This window comes from Centrocercus urophasianus, unplaced genomic scaffold (assembly GCF_019232065.1).
Source record: "Centrocercus urophasianus isolate 14NV4802_14NV808 unplaced genomic scaffold, USGS_Curo_1.0 seq_1220, whole genome shotgun sequence".
In the NCBI taxonomy this organism is placed as follows: Eukaryota; Metazoa; Chordata; class Aves; order Galliformes; family Phasianidae; genus Centrocercus; species Centrocercus urophasianus.
The window spans coordinates 15,488-38,422 of record NW_024884388.1 but is presented as its reverse complement, the minus strand read 5'-3'; the positions used below and the strand labels follow the sequence as shown (position 1 = coordinate 38,422).

General features: G+C 44.1%; 1 protein-coding gene across 1 annotated transcript in view; it reads left to right on the top strand.

Moving 5' to 3' along the window:
• The first annotated feature begins 53 nt into the window (after nucleotides 1-53).
• LOC122156473 (zinc finger protein 532) overlaps nucleotides 54-22,935 on the top strand; it is a 38,248-nt gene continuing 15,366 nt past the window's right edge. The window contains exons 1-5 of the mRNA XM_042811217.1: nucleotides 54-110; nucleotides 872-981; nucleotides 11,671-14,030; nucleotides 19,395-19,576; nucleotides 22,393-22,569. Of these exons, the coding sequence (XP_042667151.1) occupies nucleotides 11,691-14,030; nucleotides 19,395-19,576; nucleotides 22,393-22,569 (2,699 nt within the window). The 5' untranslated portion in view covers nucleotides 54-110; nucleotides 872-981; nucleotides 11,671-11,690. The remainder of the gene's footprint in view (nucleotides 111-871; nucleotides 982-11,670; nucleotides 14,031-19,394; nucleotides 19,577-22,392; nucleotides 22,570-22,935) is intronic.

Sequence of the window (22,935 nt, the reverse complement as noted above, 5' to 3'; positions counted from 1 at the left end):
CGGCCGCGCTGCGGCCGAGCCTGCCCCAGACGTCCCGCGAGCCTGCCCATCGCCCTGCCTTTGTTAGCCGCGGCCGGGCACGCGGACGGCTTTCGGCCAGGTGGTGGGAGGTAAGTGGGGGGAGGGCGGCGGGGAGGCGGGGGGCACGGAGCGAGGGGCGGCCGGACGGGGTCGGGGCTCGGCGGCCCCGCGAAGGCGAGCGGAGCTCCGCGCCTGACGGGGACGCGTTGGCAGCTCCGGCGGGGTTGCCGTAGCTTTTATGTAGGGTGACCAGAACCGGCTGGAACTGGTTTGAGGCAGATCGGCTCCCGAACACAATGCAGTCAGTGAGCTGCTACAGTGGGATAGCTTCCTCCCTCCATGGCAGCCAAAAGCAGAGGAGCTTGCAGAAAGATACCGTCCCCAAACAGTATGTGAATGCACACTTAGACACACAGCACTGGTATGTGGCTATGTAGTCCTAAAGGGTTCTGTCTGTAAATGTACATATTTGCAGTGGCTGAGACGGCTTGGGCTTTTTCTGCCTTTTTTTATGCTTAAGGAAGGGGCGAGAGCTTGAGATTTACGGCCCTTGTTAAAATAGTTTTGCTTTGCAAGGGTGGGACACTGGTTGTGCAGTCTGTTTTAAAACTGAACCGAATAAAACGGATGGAATGATTTGTAATTGTAGCCGTGCTTGCGACTGAAGAATGCTGCTTTGCATGCCGTGTTATTTGCAGGGCACTGTCGTGTGGTTTTCTTCTAGAGGGGATGTTGGGGAGGGGGTCTGAAAGGCCAAAAGCAAGCGATGTTGTTGTGGAATCGTGTGTGAAGCATTGCAAAGATGCTGCAAGGCGTACTCATTTCTCCTTTTTTCTTTTCCTCCTTGTAGGCCTATTGACTGGGGCTGCCTTTAACTCTTTCGTATTCGCAGAGGTGATCCATCTGAGGCAGTAACTGAGCGCTGGCAGAAAAGCCTCCCAGAGGTCAAGGTTCACAAAGGTGAGGTGGGTGTGTGAGTGTGACAGTGGTGTGTGTGCGTGGAAGGCAAACCCGGCTCCTGGCGGCACGCTTGGCACGTTAGCGAGAGCGACGGCGGCGTCTAAGCGTGTTGGTGAAGAATTGCTATGAACCAGGTTTAATAGGATTAAGGCTATTGTTTGTAAAGGCGTGCTGATACCTGCTCTGAACACGGCCGTTTCGATATCTCGCACCCAGATGCACGCTTTTTCGCAATGCTGCGATAAAGGATAGGCCTCTGAGTGGCAATCGTAAATTGCGGACCACATGGCAGCGAACTGTTGGAGCTGTGTTACAGCAGTGACCGTCCAGAATTTGCTGTCTGGTTGGGCAAAGGTGGCTTGTTTGGCCGTATGTGAGTAACCCGACGTTTGTTTCTGAATTCAGGTCTTCTGTCTTAAACCTGTGCTTAATGTATCCTACGTAGGAAAACGTGCAGAATAAGGATGGTGTTGCTTAGGCTGCTGTAACCCGGGGAGAATTGTGCCGCAGCCAAGAGGAGAGATGCGTTTCAGAGGTCTGATGGAGCTCCAGTGGATTATTATTTGCATGAATTATAATTTTGTGCAGTAATGAAATAAGAATAGGAAAGCAGACAAGCGGTGATTTGGCTCCTGAGCGATGGCCACTTTTAACTCAGAGCAGTGGGTAGTGGATGGGATTCTTTTTTTTTTCTCATCTGAAAAATACATGTGTTCTTAGATGTGAGCTGGCATTCGCATCTTGTAGAGAAAGCTGGAGGAGTCAGAGGGAGAGAGGGAGAGGCAAGGAAGCAGTAATGAATGTAGCAAAGGGAAGAACAAAGGCTGTTAGAGCTTGCACATTGGAACACTGAACGTTTTGCCTTGGGGATTCTTTTGCCAGAACTGTTACTTCCTTTAACAGGAAATCAGCAACTCTAGAATCTTACGCGGTGTGATTTTCAAAAACAAAACCTGGCCAGTCTTGGCTGTGTTAGCTGGTTTGGTAATCTGCAATCTAGATAAATATGGAGGCAAAATGGTGAAAACGTTCTGTTCTGGCGTGAAATGAGAGTCCTCCCCTCTGCGCTCAGCAGAGTAAAGTAGACAGTCTTGAAAGCCCTGAAAGACTGTGGGATTCGGGTAAGTTTTATGGTGGCTGATGGTAGACAGGGCGCCTGCATCGCATCAGTGTGACATGTACAAGGGAGCCTTTTTACTTCCGACTGCAGCAGGTTACATAAGGTACTTAGGTATTAATTGTAGGAAAGTGAAAACAGCATGCCAGTGTTGCGCTTGGGATTGTGTTTCCGTGGGTTTTAATGCAGCTGCAGTGTATTGTTTCTCAGAATCAATAGGGCAGTAGGTAGCAAAACGCCTAACATCACTATGCTGGTTTCTTTGCATCTTTTCTGTGATTTGGGTGCAGAGGTTCTATATTTCATCAGGCATCCGTAGCAAAATTACGCTTCACAAGCGTGAGAAGTTCTCATGGCTTGATAGGAACTGTGCCCATCACTACTGTTAATGCATGCTCTTTTCCAAGGGCCAGCTAAAATGTGTGTAACAATGTGAGAGCACCTTTCGGGTGTTTTTTTTTTCTCTCAACCAGAATAGTGAGGTGCTTCAAGGTTTAATGTACTTGAATGGCCGCGAAAATCAGCACATCTGTTTCATTTGGGTTTTTGAACCAGCTCTGTGCGGGGAATTTCTATTTTTAGCAAAGGAAGTTTTGAATTTGCAGGGCTTTTTTGTGGGCTGCAACATAAGAAACCTGAATAGATGCGGGAGCCTGCAGCGTTCTTGGTGAGTTGGTGGGTTTGGGGGCTTTTTTTTTTTTTTTTTTTTTTTTTTTTAAGAATTGGAAGATTTGTTCGTGCTTTTCACTGGGTACTTTTGCACGCAGGCCAGCTTCCCTGCAGAAAATGCTGCTGAATGCGTGGGGGTTGATCCTCTCTCTGAGCAATCGTGAGCTCATCTTCCATTGAGGCTTGCCTTGGGTGTCGGATCCTGAGGGTGGGGGGAAGTGATTTACCAAGTCTCCTTTCAATTAATCAACTAATTTTTATTCTTCTTCAAAATAATAACGGGAAATAAAATACAGGCATGCACGCAGATTGCAGGGTTTGTATGCTTAAAGTGCTTTGCCTTTCACAGGCCTGCCCATTGCTAGCGTTGCCCCTGCAGGCTGTGCCTGGCCTGGGGCTCTCACGGAGGCTGTCTGGAGCAGAGTCGTGCTGTAATCCAAATTACTGATGTTGCAGTACTGGCTCGGTACAGAATCAAACTATGGTAGAATAGCATGCAAAAGAACAGTGTGGGGGCTTAGCAGCTTTTCGTTAAGTCATCTTTTATAAGAAATTCAGGAAGCTACAAGGCCCACATTTTGGCTTGATGTATTGTATTAATGGCAGAGAAAGGTTCATTTTCCATGGTTTTTCCTCCTCCAGACATCCAGGTTTGTGTAAAGCAACTTTGTTGCTCAGCTTGCATGAAAAGACACGCAGTCAGATATGAACTGGTGCTGCCTGCTGTGGACACATTTTCTGTCTACTCTTCAAATTTCACAATTTCCTTTAAAAAGAAAAAAAATTGAATGTGCGTTTCTCCTGTTACACAGCTTATGTTTACAGGTTATGCCTGAGGTTTGTAAACTTGAAGCCTGAATTGGCTCTGTTGTTGCTAAGCAAGGCTTCTGTAGCCAGTGCTGGGCTCTGCTTGAAACAACAAGCTTGCAGTTGTTCTTGGGCTTGGGGGTAGAAATGGAGGGGAGCATGGACATTTTTCACATCTGTTTTGTGTAGGACCTGACTGCATGTAGCTAGTTTTAGTCTCTCAAAGAGAAACTATACGTATCCAGTTGTGCCACCTGCTTTTGTCTGTATGTTTTTGTCACTGTGGGGTGAAATCTGCATTTGTCTAAGTTGGTAGAAGTAACTTTAGCTGAAAAAGCAAAAACTTCATTCACTAATTCTGCCGTAGCAAAGTTGTGTCTTTGGCCAGTGGACGCACATGCTTGGGTGGTTGCATTTCACAAGGGAAGAGCAGCTCGCCTTCTCAATCACAGTTCCAGAATGTTCTACCTGATGGTGGTAGGAGCTGGGACTGTGCTCCGGGTGCAAGGTTTGTGGGCAGTGTCTCAATGAGCGTCCGTTTGACGGAGCGCTCTGAGCAGCATTCGGGTGCTGTAACTGTGAGTGTAGGTAGGTCTGAATGCTAATGACTGGTTTTAAACTTCTCTCTGTTGAAGTGGTCAGACACTTGAGCCTATTGCCCTGAGAGGTTTTGGAGTCTCCATCCTTAGGGATGCTCAGAACCCGACTGGATGGTGTCCCAAGCATCCTGCTGGGGTTGACTTTGCTTTGAGCGGAGATGATGCAGTTCAACCTTAGTTATGATTCAGTGAAATGGCTGTTTTCTAAGCTAGTGAAGAATAAATCTTGAAATCCTTATGGAACAATTGATAGCAACATTACTGCATTGAGTGGCAAAAAACCTAGAAATTTTAGCGTTTGAAATGTTCTGGTAATGCTTTCCTTCCTAAGGCTTTTTTGAAGAGGAGGGAGGGATAAAATTGGTAGGAGGTTCTCCTAGAAACCCAGAAATACAAATTCAGATTTCTCTGGCTTGTTAAAGTTTGTAAGTGGAGGCAAATCTGATTCTGTTTTAGTTAAGGGGACTCCTCTGTATAATGTTGAAATAGCACAGTGCTTGATACAAATTCTGACTGGAAAACACACCAATATTTCAAAAAGATCCATAAAAAACTAAGAGCTGGCACAGCAGCTGCCTGTAAGGAAAGTCACATTTCTGGAAGCAAGAATCTGATTTCTGCAGCAGTAACAAGTCGTGGGAACCTCGATAAGGCAGAAGGCCTGCATTGTGTGTGAATATGATCAGCACTGCTGATTGTGGTTTGAGTGGCCCCTTGCACATCCTACTTGCCTGCTGAGTATTTCAAACCACACTGAGTCATGATTTGAGATGTGGTTCTCATTTCCTGACAGAGTTTTGCTGGTTGAGCTAGCGTGTTGCTTTTGTTTCTCCTTAGCTTTCAGAGTAAATAATAGAAAATGTTGGTTCGTCATCATTGCTCTTGTATGTTGCGTAACTGATGAGCTGCTTACAGGCTGTGTGTCAGGCTGACATGTGCCTCGGCTTAGGAGATATTGCTGTAACTCTTATTGAATCACTTAAGTCTTCTCTACATGATGAAATCTCTTGGCATAACAATAGAGAAATAAAAAATACGTGTTTTCATGCTGGTTCTGCTCATCTGGCTGTTGACACCAAAAAGCACCTTTGAATTTCAGCAGCAGCTTGTAGGCGGCTTGGCCTTCCTTGTGGAGAACAATGTGCCCCATCTGCAGCTGTCCTACAGCCCAAGGATCCACCATACTTAGAAAGTGGGAACAAATGTTTTCTTCTGTGTGCATTTTTCTCCCTTGGCAGAGGGGAAAGGTAGGCCGGTTTGCTGTGCATGGAGTGTGGCACCTGGAACCAGCTCAGATACAGGGCCTGGCAAAAATGCCTTGCAGTAAAGCAAAACTGCCTACCATCCTTCAGAAGCACTGTTTGCTTCTAAGCTCTGGTGTTTCTCCGGTTGCTGTTTATGCCATCAGGGATCTGAGCCTTCCTCACACCTACACAAAGCATCGCTGTAAGAAAGCTGTGCTTCGGAATGGTCTCTTCAGTCTGTAGCAGAGGCTCCCAGGTGCATGCCCTCTCCTTTGCATATGCTCTCCCCTTTTTCTGGAATATGCCTTTGAAAACCTTTGAGAGCATCTTTGGGTTTTGCATCTTGCCAGCTGGGATGTGAAGGCCGAGCGTGCTTGCAGGAATGTAACTGTTTCTCATCACATTCCTCTCCTGCTTGCTTACTGTCTTGTACCGTGGGAGTTCTCACAGGCGGGTTCTTGTTTTGACATAATTGCCCAGTGAACGCTTCCCAGGAATGTGTTATCAGATCAGCTGCAGAGAAGCGGTGCCTTCCTTGGCTGACACCTGGGCTGTGTTCTGCTGCTGCTCATGGAAGTCCTTATCCAGGAGATAAAGAAAGAAAAACGTATGCAGTCACAGCAACTTGCTTTGAACAGAAAATCGTCTTGATTTCTCCTCCAGCAGTTAATTCAAACCCTGCGTGTCAGTAACGTGCTGATGCATGCAAAGGCATGGGCTTTACCCCCAAGGAGATGAGCAGAAGCCACAAAGTAGGGATATTGTTGCCTGCCCCAGAGCCTGTGATCTTTAGGTCTTTGGGCTCACTGGTGGTCTTAGCAGAAGTCCAGTCATGCACCATCAAAAAATGGGAGCGTTGTTCCTCACAGCACTGTGGCTCTCTGTTGTACAATTCCTGTCAGCCGTACTCGCTTCAATCACTGAATAATCTGGAAGGTAATGCTTGAATTTCCCAATAGCTTTTTTTGTTCTTGTTTTATTGTATAACGTAACTCGTATCTTTTGACAGAAGTGACAGAAGTTTTTTCCACGGCGTTCTCTTGGTAGATACCAACTGACAGTCGAGAGGCAGGCAGTAAAAGGAGCATCACAAAGTGAGACCGCCATCATCTGGATGTGAGACGGCACTTTGGGCAGAGCCACCCATCTAAGAACCAACTCCGTATCGGTACCTCCAAAATTAGGGATGCTTAATTTGAGTTATAATCTGTCCAGTATATTTCATATATATATATATATATGTATAGTATACACTTCAAGTTGTCAGTCCGGTGTTTTGAAGTGTATTTTGTTGTTCTATTACTTAGAAATTAAAAATGAAAAAGTGTGTGTTCCAGACAGCGGTGTTTGGGGAGGTGGGGGTCCTGCAGGTTGTTAATTGCAGTGTCTTTTGTTTGTCAGGTCTGTGGAATGCTTGGTTACACACATTTTGGACCGTTTCTTTGTTTAATTCTGGAGAGCTGCATTTGTGAGGAGCACTTGAAAGTCATTACCACTAAAACTGATAATTTTGATGGCAGCCTCCCGATGGGATTTGTTGTTTTTTTTAACTGGCTTGTATATCTCTTAGCCGTGTTGGGTTTTACTCTCAGCACTTCTCAGAGAAAGCAGTTCTCAAAGAAATTCCAGTTCCTGGAAAATCACAGTTCCCAAGGGAGTCAGGGCCTTGCCTCGTGTTCTGTTTGCAGCGCTGTCAGGCTTCGTGTTGGGCACAGCAGGAGCAGGTCTGCAACTTGTGCGGCAGCCAAGGCCTCGGTTGGTTTCAGTCTTGGGTAGAAGGCAGAGTTTTGTCTGTAAGAGAAAAGGCTGGGGAAAGGTGTTTGGGTAAAAAAGGGAGCGGTGTGGCTTTGGAACCCTGACAGTTGTGATGAAAACTAGCTTAATACACTGGAAGTTACACCGATAGTCCAGAATAGCAAGTTAGAGAGAAATAAAATGTGAAGTTTACAGCTCACCAGACTCACCAGGTGTTTTCTCTTTTCTTGTTTGACTTGGATTGCTGTAGAGGCTTGCAGAATGGGAGAGGTTCTCTGTGAAGGCAGCAGCAGTTCAGGTGCCCCATGTAGAAGAAAGCACTCTGTTCTCTGTTTTGTGTACTCCGGGAGAGCGCAGGAGTTGATCTGTGTGTACCTGGGAGATACCTGCAGCTTCGGGCACTGTGCTCTTTGGATATGTTTAAGGTCTCAGCTTAAAGCTGAAGACCTCTGCGTTCTTCTGGGATACTTTCCCATTTTGGAATTAACCTTAAAGAAGTATCTTAGTAAAGAACAAACGTGTCTCTTCTCTGCTATGTAGTTCTGCTCTTAAAGATAACCTGATTCAGTACAGTTGCCTTTACTTTGCATTGCTGCTGCTAAATGTTAATGACTGCAGCATATATGATTGGAGGAAGTTTTGCACCAGCGTGTTTAGCAGAGAAGCCATCCATGGATGGATGCATGGTGAGAGAGCGCTGCGGTGTATTGAACCATGAAAAACTGTCACTTGAGGCTTTGTTTGTGTGTTCTGGCTTTGGACTCAAGAACCTTTTCCATGCAGTTCTTAGAAGGACTTCCTTTGTAATGTTAATATTGTGTGTGTATGTGATTCTTATTGTTTGTAAACAACAAAAAGATTAACACCTTGCGACCGAGGAAATTGTGACTCAGACAAAGTGAAGCATTACATAAATACCACTGTCTTTTTTTAATCAGTCTAGGTATCAGCTTTAGCTCAGTATTGCTCCTCTGTGTGTGTTGGTACCACAGCTCTGATGGTTTGCATGGTAAGTAAAACACAGCAGGAGCAGATATAAGAACACTTTAGACATTTGTATTTCAGATTAGGTTCATGACGGTGCATTCAGTGTGTTTTCTTAATTTGTGCTTCATCTATGCACAAGTTATGCATCCAGTTGGAGACAAGGGATAGAAGTCAGTCTGGTGGTTCTCAGTGGCCTTCTGCTCTTGTCTGCATTGCTGAACTCTGGGCCACCTTTCTTTTGGTTTCTACCGGTTCTCATTTCATACCCATTGAATTTCCTGCAGTATTTTTCTTTTCTTGTTAATACAGGTCCAGAAGTGCATTAAAAATCCAGTCATGTCTACACCACAGCCGTACTGACTGTCTCTCATTGTGCTGGTGACATGCTGTAGTTATTAGGTGGCTGCCTTTGTCATTGCATGCCTCTCCATGACTCTGAAATCCTCTGGGCAGAGGCTGGACTGGGCTCCAGCACAGTGGATAAATATGATCATCAAAGTCTGTGATAGAAGAAGGTGGCTGCTGGTGCGTTGTGCACTGAATGCTGAGAGTTAGCTTTTGGTGATGCTGGACGAGGGCTGAGCTGTGCTGACTGCTTTCCTCAGATCTGTCTGTTGGTTTTATCCCAGTTACCGGCTTCAAATGGATGAGGGCCAGAAACTTGCTGTCAAATAGATGGAGGGTTAAATTTTAAAATTAAATAATAATGCCTGGATTACCAGCGTAATGAAGCAATCTTACGTCTGATAAATACAGTGTATAACTGTCTGATTTACAAATGTAGTGAAATCTTAATAATGAGCTCTATTTCCAGGAAGAAAGAAATTCTGAGTTAATTAAGGAAGGTGAATTCATTAATTGCAATACTATAGTCATATTTCCTAAAAATCAAATAATGAGTTAATCTCCATAGAATTTGGTGTAATTAAAAGAACTTAGCAAGGCAGCATAACCATTAAACAGACCATGTAAATGATGCTATATTTATTTAAAGCAGCAAATGAAGTGGCAGCGTGTATTGCGGTGTTCTTTTCCTTGACGAATTTTCCCTGATTGCCTTTCTCAGAGTCTGTAATAGCTTCCAGTTGGCCAGCGTTGATGAGTAGATAAATTTCACAGGTTTTTCTCATGTGGAGAAATTATGCTCTCCAAATAAGCCACATTTAACTGTGGAATAGAGTACCGTCCATCTTGATAACGATAGCCATAAAAATGTGCTTTTAACCGTAGCATCTGCCTTGTGATTAGTGGTTCTTGATCTTGTTGCAGCTGAATTCGGCAGCCAGCAGGTAGTTTCTCTCTATAAAATATCTCAAGATAAACCATGAGGAGGAAGAGATGATGTGCTGAACTTGTAGGATGCATTTCTGTTGGCAGGTGTGTTTCAGCATGGAAAGCAAATGGCATCCTGGGCTCCATCAGCAGAGGGGTGGCCAGCAGGGACAGGGAGGTGATTGTCCCCCTCTGCTCTGCTCCTGTGAGGCCCCATCTGCAGTGCTGTGTCCAGGTCTGGAGCCCCCAGTACAAGAAAGACAGGGAGCTGTTGGAGAGGGTCCAGAGGAGCCACAGAGATGATCAGGGCACTGGAGCACCTCCCCTACGAGGACAGGCTGAGGGAGCTGGGCTTGTTCAGCCTGGAGAAAAGAAGGCTGCGGGGTGACCTCATGGCAGCTTTCAGTACCTAAAGGGAGCCTGCAAACAGGAGGGGAGTCAACTCTTGGAAAGGGGTGATAACAGCAGGACAAGGGGAAATGGTTTGAAGTTGAGGGAGGGAACATTGGGGCTGGATGTCAGGGGGAAGTTCTTTGCTATGAGAGTGGTGAGGTGCTGGAACAGCTGCCCAGAGAGGCTGTGATGCCCCGTCCATCCCTGGAGGTGTTCAAGGCCAGGTTGGATGGGGCCCTGGGCAGCCTGGGCTGCTATGAAATGTGGAGGTTGGTGGCCCTGCGTGTGGCAGGGGGTTGGAGCTTCGTGATCCTTGAGGTCCCTTCCAACCCTGGCCATTCTGTTCCAACAGACCATTTGCCATGGGATATAATGTGGTAACTTGTCATATAGCTGAGCTAAGTTGAAAACTTGGAGGCAGTGCTGTTGTTCAATCACCCAGTAGCTCTTTGATGATCTGTGCTAATGAATACTGGAGGCTGCATATTGAGCTGTATTGAAAGGATGTTCTTCTGCCTTTCAGTGCTGATACTAAGGCAGGAGGGCAGGTAGGATGCTTCCTAACTGGGCGCTCTCTGACAGTAACACTGGTTTGGTTGAATATCATTTCAGTTTGAATGCTGAATTTTGCACAGTCAGTACTGAACAGCCAAAATCAGCTCTGCCATAACAGCACAGATTATACCTGTGCACTGTTCTAAAACAAAATGGGAAATTGTTTGTGCTTTCCATAATTGATTTCTTAGATCTGTACGAGTGATTCATTGTGCACAACTTTGCATATTCTTGAAGTGTGTGGAAAAGCAAGTACCATAGTGGGATTTACAATGTGAAAGTATACTCAAAAGTATTGCTTTTCCTTTTTATGCAGCGTTTATAAGGTTCCAGTTCTGAGTTATCTTCTGCATTTTGGAACAAGAAGAAAAAAAAAAACAGTATTAGAGGTTAGCAGTGAATGGAAAGAATGAGATCTGGAAGTTATCTGTGAGGGAAAGAAGTAAAACTAAAGATCTGGTGTTGTTCAGCTCAGAAAGAAAACTGAAGAGAGAGAATGGAATTAGCGTGAAGTGCTTTTGCAGAGTGGTTAGGTGAGTATAGAGCCACATGTAGTTCGTTCAGGTTGCATCAAGAGACATTCAGGTAATGCAGTAGGAAACCCACAGTGGGGAAAATGGTGAATGACTGCAGTAAATCGCATTGGAGGTTGTAGAGTGCCAGGTCTTTGAAGTAGGTGAGACACCCATAGAATAAGTACAACTACAGTAAGTCCTTTGTTGGAGCTGCTGAAAGAACAGCTTGTGGGCATTGGGGAACAAATATTCCATAACTCAGATGAAGTGGTTTAATGCACAGAAAACAATGCAGTACTCTTAAACTGCTAGTAGAAACACATTTGCTCTGCTGTCTTCGAGAAGGCTCATGAGGTTGATAGTGCAAATACCAAGGAAGATCTAGACTTAGGGGGATATTCAAATAACTCATGATTTTTCTGAAAGCAATATCTTGCTGTGTTCATGGCATGGGTGGGACAGGGTAGCAGAAAGTGCAAGAAAAACAGTCAGGAATAAAGTCACTTGAAGAGAAGGTATGTCCCTAGAATGAAATCACTAGTGTGCAGTGTATGAACTTGATGGCATTGTAACATGAACTCCTGGCGTTGTAATTCAGCTGTACATTGTACACTGCACTGGGGTACTGCTTTTAATACATAATTTCTGAAAATACCACTTGAGAAGTGCAACAGCACCTTTTTTGCATGGCATGTGAGAATGTGTGCTTTTTGTGTTAGAGCATGCTGTCAGAGATTAAAGTACTGAGAGATGAGGACTTTCTGCTTGTTTTGCAGATTTGCCTCCAATCAAATAGATGACCATGGGGGATATGAAGACCCCAGACTTTGACGATCTTCTTGCAGCCTTTGACATCCCAGACATGGTTGACCCAAAAGCAGCTATTGAATCTGGACACGATGACCATGAAAGCCAGATAAAACAAAATGCACACACAGATGAAGATTCTCATACGCCCTCATCGTCTGATGTCGGTGTGAGCGTCATTGTGAAAAATGTGCGTACTATTGATTCTTCTGAAGGAGTAGACAAGGATGGCCACCATTCCACAGGCAATGGCTTGCATAACGGCTTCCTAACATCCTCAGCTCTTGATAGCTACAGTAAAGACGAAGGGAAGCCATTCAAAGACGATGGGTCAGCTTCTGAGACAACACTGAAGGATTCGGCTTTTAACCAGTTCAGTCCAATTTCGAGTGCTGAAGAATTTGATGATGATGAAAAAATTGAGGTAGATGACCCTCCAGACAAAGAAGAGATGCGTGCAAGTTTCAGAACAAATATCTTGACAGGTTCTGTATCTCAGCAGGAATATGACAAACTAAAGGCACTTGGGGGAGAGAATTTGATTAAATCTAGTATCTCAGTGTCAAGCGGTATAGATAAAAATAAAGTTTCTAAGCGGGAGACAGAGACAAACTCTGTGAATTTAAGTATTTATGAGCCTTTCAAAGCTCGCAAAGCAGAGGACAAACTGCTAAAAGACAGTTCTGAGAAGCTTCTTGACAACAGAGTACTTGATGGAAAACTGAGTGCTGAAAAAAGTGAAACAAATTTTGCCAGCATTTCACAGTCCAAAGCAAAGTCATCAGCAAAGCTTTCTTCGTGCATTGCTGCGATTGCAGCACTGAGTGCTAAAAAGGCAGCTACAGATAGCAGTAAGGATTTACAATCCAATTCCGGGGAGTCTTCTCCTTTACCAAAAGATATGAGTGAAAGTCCCCGGACTACTGAGAAATCACCTGAGCCTCAGAGTCTTATTGATGGTGCTAAAAAGCCATCTCTTAAACCGCCTGATAGTCCCAGAAGTGTGTCAAGTGAAAACAGTAGCAAAGGGTCTCCGTCTTCTCCTGCAGGGTCCACACCAGCAATTCCTAAGGTTCGCATCAAAACCATCAAGACTTCCTCCGGGGAGATCAAGAGAACTGTTACTCGAGTGTTGCCAGAAGTTGATTTGGACTCGAGTAAAAAAACGGAGCAGACTGCTTCTATGGTAACTTCCATGACGTCCCTCCTGTCCTCACCAACTTCTGCTGCTGTTCTTTCCTCTCCTCCTAGAGCTCCTCTCCAGTCCGCGGTCGTTACCAATGCAGTTGCATCTGCAGAACTCGCACCAAAGCAGGTCACTATCAAACCTGTGGCTACTGCCTTCCTCCCAGTTTCAGCAGTGAAAACAGCAGGTTCACAAGTTATTAATTTGAAGCTTGCTAACAATACTACCGTGAAAGCCACTGTAATATCTGCTGCTTCTGTGCAGAGTGCCAGTAGCGCCATTATAAAAGCTGCCAATGCCATACAGCAGCAGACTGTTGTGGTGCCAGCATCAAGCCTTGCGAGTGCTAAACTTGTGCCAAAGACGGTCCATCTTGCCAACCTTAACCTCCTGCCTCAGGGTGCTCAGACCACCTCTGAGCTCCGACAAGTGCTAACGAAACCTCAGCAGCAAATAAAGCAGGCAATAATTTCTGCAGCAGCCTCACAGCCTTCTAAGAAGGTGTCTCGAGTCCAAGTGGTGTCATCTCTACAGAGTTCTGTAGTGGAAGCGTTCAACAAGGTGCTGAGCAGTGTCAACCCTGTCCCGGTTTACATCCCCAACCTCAGTCCTCCTGCCAGTGCTGGAATAACGTTGCCCACACGAGGTTACAAGTGTTTGGAGTGTGGGGACTCCTTTGCTCTTGAGAAGAGCCTGACCCAGCATTACGACAGGAGGAGCGTGCGAATTGAAGTGACGTGTAATCATTGCACAAAGAATTTAGTTTTCTACAACAAATGCAGTCTTCTTTCCCATGCTCGTGGACACAAGGAAAAAGGAGTTGTAATGCAGTGTTCGCACCTGATTTTGAAACCAGTCCCAGCAGATCAAATGATAGCATCTCCTTCGAGCAATACTGCTGCACCCGTGCTTCAAAGCCCAGTGGGAGCTGGCTCACACACTGTAACAAAGATACAGTCTGGCATAACGGGAACAGTCATATCAGCCCCAGCAAGTACCCCCATCGTCCCAGCCATGCCACTGGACGAAGATCCATCCAAACTCTGTAGGCATGGTCTAAAGTGTTTGGAGTGCAGTGAAGTTTTCCAAGATGAGACATCTCTTGCCACACATTTCCAGCAGGCTGCAGACACAAGTGGACAAGTAGAGTATCATATGTTTAAATTCCAATGTTTCGCCTATAAGCCTAGGAGGCTTTGGAAATGTTTTTCTTTCATTTAGATGTTAATGGTCTCAACCTCCGTGATTAAAAGCATAAACTAAAACAGAAAACTTGCAAGCACTTTTATAGTGAATGTCAACATTTTGAACTAAGAGTTTATCTTAGAGTTTTTTAGGCCCTGAAGTCTAATCCGGTGTATATTTTCACTAAAATTTAGCATAAGCTTTGTTGCAGCTGAGTACTTAATGGTCTCTAAGATTCTTTTAATGATTATTGCTGTGCTTCGAAATGAGATTGTCCTGTGGAATCCACTTAATTGGCACCCTCATTAGCAGCACACCTGTTTAATCTGAGTAGTAATTTTTAAGTGATTCATTCCTGATTTGTCTTTGGTTTTTATTATTTTCACATAGCTCTAGGAGTGAGTTTGGCATTCCTGTTACCTACAGGGGCAAACAACTAATAAATGGCACATTGATTCTGCTGGAAGGATATGCGTGCTGCTGTCTTCAGGTCTTTTTTAACCAGAAAGCGGTGTTCACTAGCATGCATTTCTTGCTGTGTGGCCATTTATTCACTTCTTTTGGCTTCCACTTTCTCTTACTACTGAGTTAAACTTACATTAGCAAAGAATTTCAAAATGGTTTATATGTGGTCTGATCTGAAAGAAGCACATCATTCAATAAAAGCGTGGATCAGCGTGCAGTGTATTTTATAACCCTGTAAGACTTCCCATCATTAATTAAATGATGGTGTGCCAGTTAAAAGGAATTCTGGTTTATTTCAAAGCATTCGGTTAATCTTGATGCAGCAGCTTGTTGCTGCACGTTGGCAAGGACCTGAAGGGCTCTATTCCCTGCTCAGACCAATCGAGCCAGGAATGTTCTTGGAATCTCACAGCAGCGTGCAGGATAGGGGTTTGAGTCCTTCAGTTAGGAAGGTAGCTCTTCTGCCCATGCATGTTGATCTTATTTTCCATGATAAGTCCTTCAGTTTCATCTGTTTTGTGGTAAGATCCAGCAGACCTTGGGAAACACGCGCCTGTAGCGCGTGGCACTGTGAGAACAAGGAATTAAGGCAGCCTGTAAGCTTAACAAACCAAATGTATGAGGCTGACAAATCCAGGGGAAATAGGTTGGGAGGACGAGGCAAGAACAGAATGGAAAAAAGAGCAGCAAAATTTGAATAATAAACAGTTCTGTACTTTCTGTGGGGCCTGTTTTGGTACAGGGATGCATTTTTGTAGAAACACCTTTGGCCTTTCCTGCTGCCTCTTCCCAGTGGTTTTTTTTTTGCCCCATTGCTGCAGAGGATCAGAGGAAGCTCATGGAGGTACAGGAGATAGAACTGCCCACCAGTTGGTATCTCCTGCTGGAAGCTCACTGTCTTACGAGGTCTGAGGCATGCATGAGGCCTTAATTACTGCGTGGTAGGGCGTGCATTTCCAGATCTCAGAAGAAAAAAAAGCACTTTTCTTGTCATTCCATTTTAAAAGAACGCTGTTAATAAACATAGTTCTGAGAGTTTGTCGAACTATCTTCTTAAAAAAATGAATTAAATATTTTTCTTAGTCCTTTTGGTACATCCATCAGCAGTTTTCATTACGTTTTCTAAGCTGTGTCTTGTTGCGAGCTGTGTGGTGCAGCTGTACAGATGCATCGTGGAAGCCATCCAGCTGAAGGGTTGCTTTAATGAGAGCAGTGCCTCCTGCTTTCTTGCCTTTTCATCCCCTCATCAGCTAGCACATGCATCTCTGCAAGAGCAGTGTTTGCTAAAGAAAGTCTTTGTATAGGTTTATTATAAAAAATGTTACCCCTCTAAAGGCTTGAAAAAGAAATGTCCTCATTTCTCTACATGCTTGGCACTGAGTTTTTGTTGTGAAACAGTGATTATTTTGGGAAATAGAACAGGAAAACAGGAAAGCTAGATGAAGTATTTTTACCTGGGGAGGAAGGAAGATAAAAATAATTGGATTTTGCAGCCCATTGATGAGTTCTGAGTGCCCACCTGCTCTTGAAATGGAAATTGCACACAGTTTTGTGTGTTAACGCGAGTCTAAGTAGGAAGGAGCTGTTACTTCCTTTTCATCTTTTGTTACAAAGGTAGAATGCTCAGTTCTGAATTAAAAAATAGTAAAACATCCTTCGCAGTTAAAAAATCTTCCCTGTAACGTTCTCTTTCTGTAATCCCTCACTTCTGCTAGTAATCCTGTTGAAAGGAATGAAGCCACTCAGTGATGGCTGAGTGAAGCCCTCACCAGCTTACTGAGGCAGCAAGGCAGCAAGCCTGGTCTAATTCATGTTAATGCTCCTCTTATCTTCAGCTGTGAGCGTGTTGTTCTGGTGGATGCTGTGTTGCTCATTTGTCTTCAAGAACTCACAGTTCTTGTCTATCTTTATTTTCCGACTCCACAGTTTTTTTCTTCTCACTCCTCTTTTTTTTTTCCCCTGAAGCTTTGATTTCAAAGGCAGGCACGTGATGGTTTTCAAAAACTTTTATTTTGGTATGGGTTGCAGTGAGAACTGGAATTTAATGCCACCTTAAGCCCAGAATAAAATGGTAAGCAAAAGTGAATTTCAGAATTTCACAGCAGATTCTTGTCCTGTAATCAGTTTCAATTAAAAACGTGTACTTTTCAAACTGTCAAACCAGCAGCCCCAGCAAAAAGCATTGCTGGCATTTTGTGTTGGTCTGAATTACTCCCATGGCAGATGGATCTTGCAGACTGCTTGTTGCAGAATCAGAATCTGGGATAACCTTGTTCAGGAGTGTTGTATGGCTGTGAAATAGTGTAGCATCCAGGTTTCTTTCTGTAGTGTTTTGGAAGGACTATGAGAATCTTTTATGTAAGAAACTTTGCTTTGTTGCCCAACATTGCACTGCTGCTTATGAATGCCAATATGACAAAAGGTGCCTTTTAGGAATGGTGCTGGATCTTAGTAAATGCAGCAGACACACAGTGAGCCAAAGTTAGTCTGGCTTTGGCCACCTGTGAGCCTGAGCTGAAGACAAAGTTGGCATCCCATCAGTTCTGAGCAGTGTCAGAAGCAAGGGTGAGTGGCTCAGACCATGCACTGCTCACTGAGGACAAACACTGGCATTTCAGTGGATGTCTGTTTGTGTTTGAGCGCAGTTTCAACCCTCCTGTTTCACGGAGGTTCTAATCAGAGTGATAGCACTGTAATGGCTGCAGATGATCCATCTCAGACAAAGCTTTGTGCAAGGATATCTGCTAATTCCTTAGGCTGATAGCAGTGCTGATATCCAACCTGCATTTGGAGGGTAGTAAATTTTCTTTGGTTAACTTGTTCTGCTTCAAGGTTCTGCATTTTGCCATCTTTCTTTTGTCAGGACGCTTGAGAGCTGTGGATGGAGACTGTTCAGACACACATTAGAGTGAACCATGCAAAAGAACACGGCTGCTTCAGAGCGTGTGACCTCCAGATATTCCGTGTTAATGTTTCTCCCTAAAATTAATGTTTAAAAAATAATTTACAACCATTTTATGCAGCTTCAAAAAGGCATTTAGATGAAAAGAAAAAAAGTTTGCAGGTTCCAGTACAAAAACACTCTCGTGCTCGTGCTTAGAATATCAGTAGCATTGTCAGTATGTAAAGCAATTAAGAAATTACTTTAGGGTTAAACAGGGTTCTATTTGGAAGAAAAAGTAGTGGTACAGGTGTGCTTTAGTCATTGCAGTTCGGATCTGTCTTGTTGATTAAATGAGAGCAGGTGACTTTTTTGTTCTAGCAAAGTTGCCAATGCTAATAAGGCAGAACTCCACGAAACTTGTTTGTAGCACAGTGTGATTCCTTCTACAGCAGCAGCTTTGATTCTGCTGCTGTGTGCTCTGACTGACCATCTTTAACAGATTTGAAGGAGGGCCCAAATTGGAAGGAGGGTGTGACTTGGTGAAGCCCCAGGAAGTAATTGTTTTAATGTGAGGAGAAGGATTTTCTTGATCATTTGAAGATTTATTTATCCGTAGATTAGCAAATCGTTTTTAATACAACTCAGGAGATCTTGTTTTGTCTGTAATCTTGCAAAATACACACATCCATGTGCAAGACTGTATGGGTGGCATGACTGTATGGGGACACGGCAAATCCCGTGTTCACAACTCTCCATGTCATGTAAGAGTCTTGGTTTTGCTTTTAAATCTTCCTAAGTCACTGGTGAAATTCATAATTCCCAAGACATAAGGAATGTTTAAATTCGTAAGAAGTTACTTAAAGTCACAAGAAATTATTTGAAGTTTTAAGAAATATTAAACGCTTTACAGAGCGAGGCCTTAGGAAATGAGGTTAAAATCGTTGCCTGCGAAGGCTGGTGCTGGTATTTCTGTTGGAGTCAGTGGAGCAGTGTTCGTGATGAAAGTTAAGCTCCATACAGACTGTCAGGCACTGCTGAGAGATGCAGAGGTGCATTGCTGCAGGTGGAACCCGTGGTGCTGCAGGTTCTGTTCCTTGTGCCCTCCAGGGATGGAAAGCAGCTGTGAGCAGCAACGAATCCTGCTGACAGCTCCACTGCATGGTTTGTGTTTAACCCCACGAGTGGCACAAAGCAAAGAATTCCAGTGTTTCTGACTTGGCAAATGGTCTACACACTTGCTGAAGATCTTTTAAAGTTATTTCTGTGTGACAGAATGCAAGAAAAGATGTCATATAGGGAGTAAAGCCTGCACTTAGAAAGATGGCCCTTCAGAGACTTTGTGACTTTGTTAAATACCTGTACTTTTAGATGCATGATAGTTTGATATTTTACAGTGCAGATGCTGGAGTTCAGCCTCAGAAATGCATTTTGAAATTAACTACAGTCTTTCTGATTGACAATACCCCATTTATTGGCATTCAGGATATTCCCAGTAGAACTCACTGGGAGCAGGGGTCAAAGAAAATGAGGATAATGTACTTGGTGGTGGGTTGTTTTTTTTTCCTCTGTGTTTTCTTGTGTTTTTTTGTTAGTTTGTTTGTTTGCTTTTTAATTTCTGTGGTTAAAACCATTAGATTTGTTTCCCAAGCTTCACTTGGGGCCCCTTGCACTAGTAAAGTAACCTTGTGAGGCACCTGAATTAAATGTAAGTAAGCTACAATACATCTTCTATGCTCAGTGATGAATGAAGGAGCTTTGTTGTGCCAGAATGTCAGTATATGTGGTGTCAGGAGGGACCACCTCAGCCCTGCAAGGTTGGTCAGTACAGTCTGAATTTTGACCTTGCCTGCTTCTTCTGGCTCACATCACAGTCGTAACATTTAACCTTTTATTTATATTACAGTGTTTGACACGAGAAATTGTGTATAGCTGAACCCAACCTTTTGTTTCATCTGTTTTGGTTTATCATTTAGAAGACATGCAATATCTGCCAGATGCTGCTTCCTAACCAGTGCAGTTTTGCATCACACCAGAGAATTCATCAGCATAAATCTCCATACACGTGTCCTGAATGTGGAGCAATCTGCAGATCTGTCCACTTCCAGACTCATGTCACTAAGAACTGCCTGCATTATACTCGAAGAGTTGGTTTTCGGTCAGTATTATGATTATTTTCGTTGTCAATTTATATGTAATTTATGCTTTCAAAAGTAATTTCCCATTTTCATAAGCTGTGTTTGTAGGATAGAGCTTCTTGGGCTTAAGGTTGTCATGGCAACAATTCTATTAGTAGTACAATTTTTTGAGTAAATTGTGCATTAAAACACAGTTTGTTTTGAGCATCCGCTCTTGTATGTTATTAAATCAGAATATTAGCTAATCTCATCCAGCCATAATATGTCAGATTCAGGGCTTCACAGTTTCTAAGGCCTAGAAAATTCAGATGTATTTTCTTAATTTCACATTCATAACGGGCTTCTTGATTTTTTTTTTTCCCAGAACATTGAATTTCAGACTGTTCTTTCTGGTAGAATAATCATTTTCTTATTTTCTACCAGAATTTATTGTCAGGCCGTGGGCGGGCATCCTGCACCTGCCTGGTAGCATAGCTAGAGCAGCTTTGTCAAGTCCTTTTTAATCCATTTGCTGTGGGAAGGGAAGATCACTCCGCTTTACACCACTTGCAGATGACATTTCTCACCCCAGCAGCCTGGCTCTTCTGGTTCCTCATCGTTACTCTGCAGTTTTCCTTCTGTTCTTTTGTTTTCCTGTAACGGCAACTCACAGAGTGAACAGGGACCAGAGGTGTTTCGTGGAAGTCCTGAGTTTCAAAGGCCTTGAGAGCTGGGGAAAGCTACTGAAAGCTACAGTGGGGAAATCCGGGAAGGCTGCTGGCTGGCTGGCAGCACAGCGAGGGATGGAGCAGCCCGCAGTCCTCAGGCATCCCCCATTGCATGCTGTTGGACCACAGAAGGGCGAGTAGCATCCCACTGGGCAGGCAGCCTCTGCTCCTCGTGGAACCCAGCTCCTTTGCTGGGACATCTTCCACCCAGGAGGGAAGCACTTTGCTTGCATCAGGCCAGCTGCTGTCCGTTCTCAGTCCAAACCCATGGCCCTGACACAGCTCTCAGCTCATGTTTCTTTGGTTTGCTTTGCTCTGGTCTCCCAAGCACAGCAGTCTTTTTTATTACATATTTCTTACATCTGCCTCCTCCACTCTTCTGCTCTTTCCCCTCGCCTGTCTCTTGGCATCACCTTGAGGGATTGCTGGCCTGCACCAGCAGCACCAGGAAATCTCAGAGTCCTTCATGGTGAATCGTGACAACGTAACTGAACTTGTCAAGATTTACCAGTAACATTTCATGTCACACTAAATCAGAATTTCTTTATTTGAGGACAGCAAACCAAAACTGTCCAGGCAAGGAGAAGCAGTATCCAGGAGAGCATAATGCCTTCCTTGCTGTGCTCCCTGCTGCCAGGGCCTTTCACTGGGGAAACACAGCCTGTCCTGCATTTCCGTAGGAGCTGTGAAGCAGCTGAACATCTCAGCCTTAAGCTGAATTGCATCCTTGCATGCTGAGAATGAAGGTGACCCAGCATTCCAGGAAAGGAAGGTTTGGGCCTTAGGAGCTGCTCTACTGTACAACAGCAGATGCTGAGGACTGTTTACAACTTCACATCACTGTAGAAAAACAGGCAGACAGTGGGGCAGAGGGGGATGAGATGGGACCCAGCACTGCTGAGGGCACTGTAGCATGCAGTGGGGACTTGCTTAAAGGAGAGGGTCACGAAGGACAGAGCAGAGCTGGCAGACTGGGAAAGCTCTTTATTAAATGCCCAGGAATTGGAGCCCAAGTGGATGCAAACTGAACTAGTAGTATTAGGAAGGTGTATTGAGTGCTTCCAAGGGAAAGGATGATATTTCATAGCATTTAAAGGTGGGGCATTTGAAAAAAAAAGTATTGAGAGCAGTTTTTTTGCTATTTCCTGCCTTATGGCTATCATCAAAACTGTTGGAAAGTTAGGTCATGTTTACACAAAAATCATACTGCCTGGTGGGTGCAAAAATTATTGTTTTGGCAGTCTTCTAGGTTTAAATTGTAAAACTCTAGCTGCAAAGTACTGATCAGTAAGAAATGGGGTGGTTTGAGGGATGGTGTTGTCTCTGTTTATTGCAGCATACCCTTGGAGGTACTGGGTACCACTTTGTCCACAAGGTGCATGAAACTGAAAGGGGCCGCTGTGTGTGGGAATGCTCATGTGCTCATTTTAATCCCATTTTTCAATCGTTTTATTTTAGAATAGATGCGGGAAGGTCACAAATTTTCGGCAGTGCAAAAGTATGTTTTTGAAAAATACTTCCAGAGTTCCAATCTGATGCGTTGTTGTGATTGTTGAGATTCAGTTCAGTTGCCCTGAATTTAAATTTACTCTTTTTTTTTCTTATTAAATCCAAGCGTTGATTTAATTATCGGTTCAGAAAATCATTACAGTTATGTCTTTGTCAAATCTTAACAAGGGGAATGGTCCACGTGTCTTGCTGGTTTTCCATTTTGGTGGTAGCGGTGAAGCCTGCACAATCCACTGCATGTGAAAAAAAAAAAAAATGCCTTTTGTAAAAAACTTTACAGATTCACAGAGGTTTTAAGCTTTCTTTTTACAATCAGCGGATGCTTCTCTGTTCACCCTTCTGTCTGTCCTGTTGTAATCCCATGAAATGTTCTGAATTCACATCTCTCAGACCTACAGAGTTAAATTTGGGAAACTTTTTTCTCTTTCGATACGCAGATCTCTGCTTATGTTGATTCCTACTCTGTTGTTTATACTCCTGAATTGACAGAATGACGTAGTTTTATCTGGTTATGGATATATGCTTACCTCTCCCACTTGCTTGAAAACCAGTGTTGATTCGGTGTCTTGCAGTACTGCTTTTTGCTAGGCTGAACTGACTCTTCTCCACTCTTTTTGCAGCTGCGTGCATTGCAATGTTGTGTACTCTGATGTGGCGGCACTCAAGTCTCACATTCAAGGTTCTCATTGTGAAGTCTTTTACAAATGTCCTATCTGTCCCATGGCATTTAAATCTGCTCCCAGCACACATTCCCATGCCTATACACAACACCCGGGTATCAAGATAGGCGAACCAAAGTAAGCAAAATTAATCTTTTACTGTACTTGCCTGCATTTTAATAACTTGTGGAATTGCTTTCTGTCTTGTGCTTACAGCGTTAAGTTCCGTACAACAGTTTGTCATTCGTTGGTAATGTGTGGTGTTCTTGTGATATTTTTATGAGGTTTTAGCTAGGAGTTTGGCAAAAGTTAACTTTCCATTCACAGCAGCAATATCTGTTCTTTGAGCGCAGCGCTAAGGAAAGTATTACAATAAAAGAGGAGAATTGGGTCAGATGTGAAATGAGTTCTTTACCCAGGGAGTGGTGAGACCCCAGCACTGCCCAGAGGGGGGTGCCCCATCCCTGGAGGTGCTCGAGGCCATGGACGGGCCCTGGGCAGCCT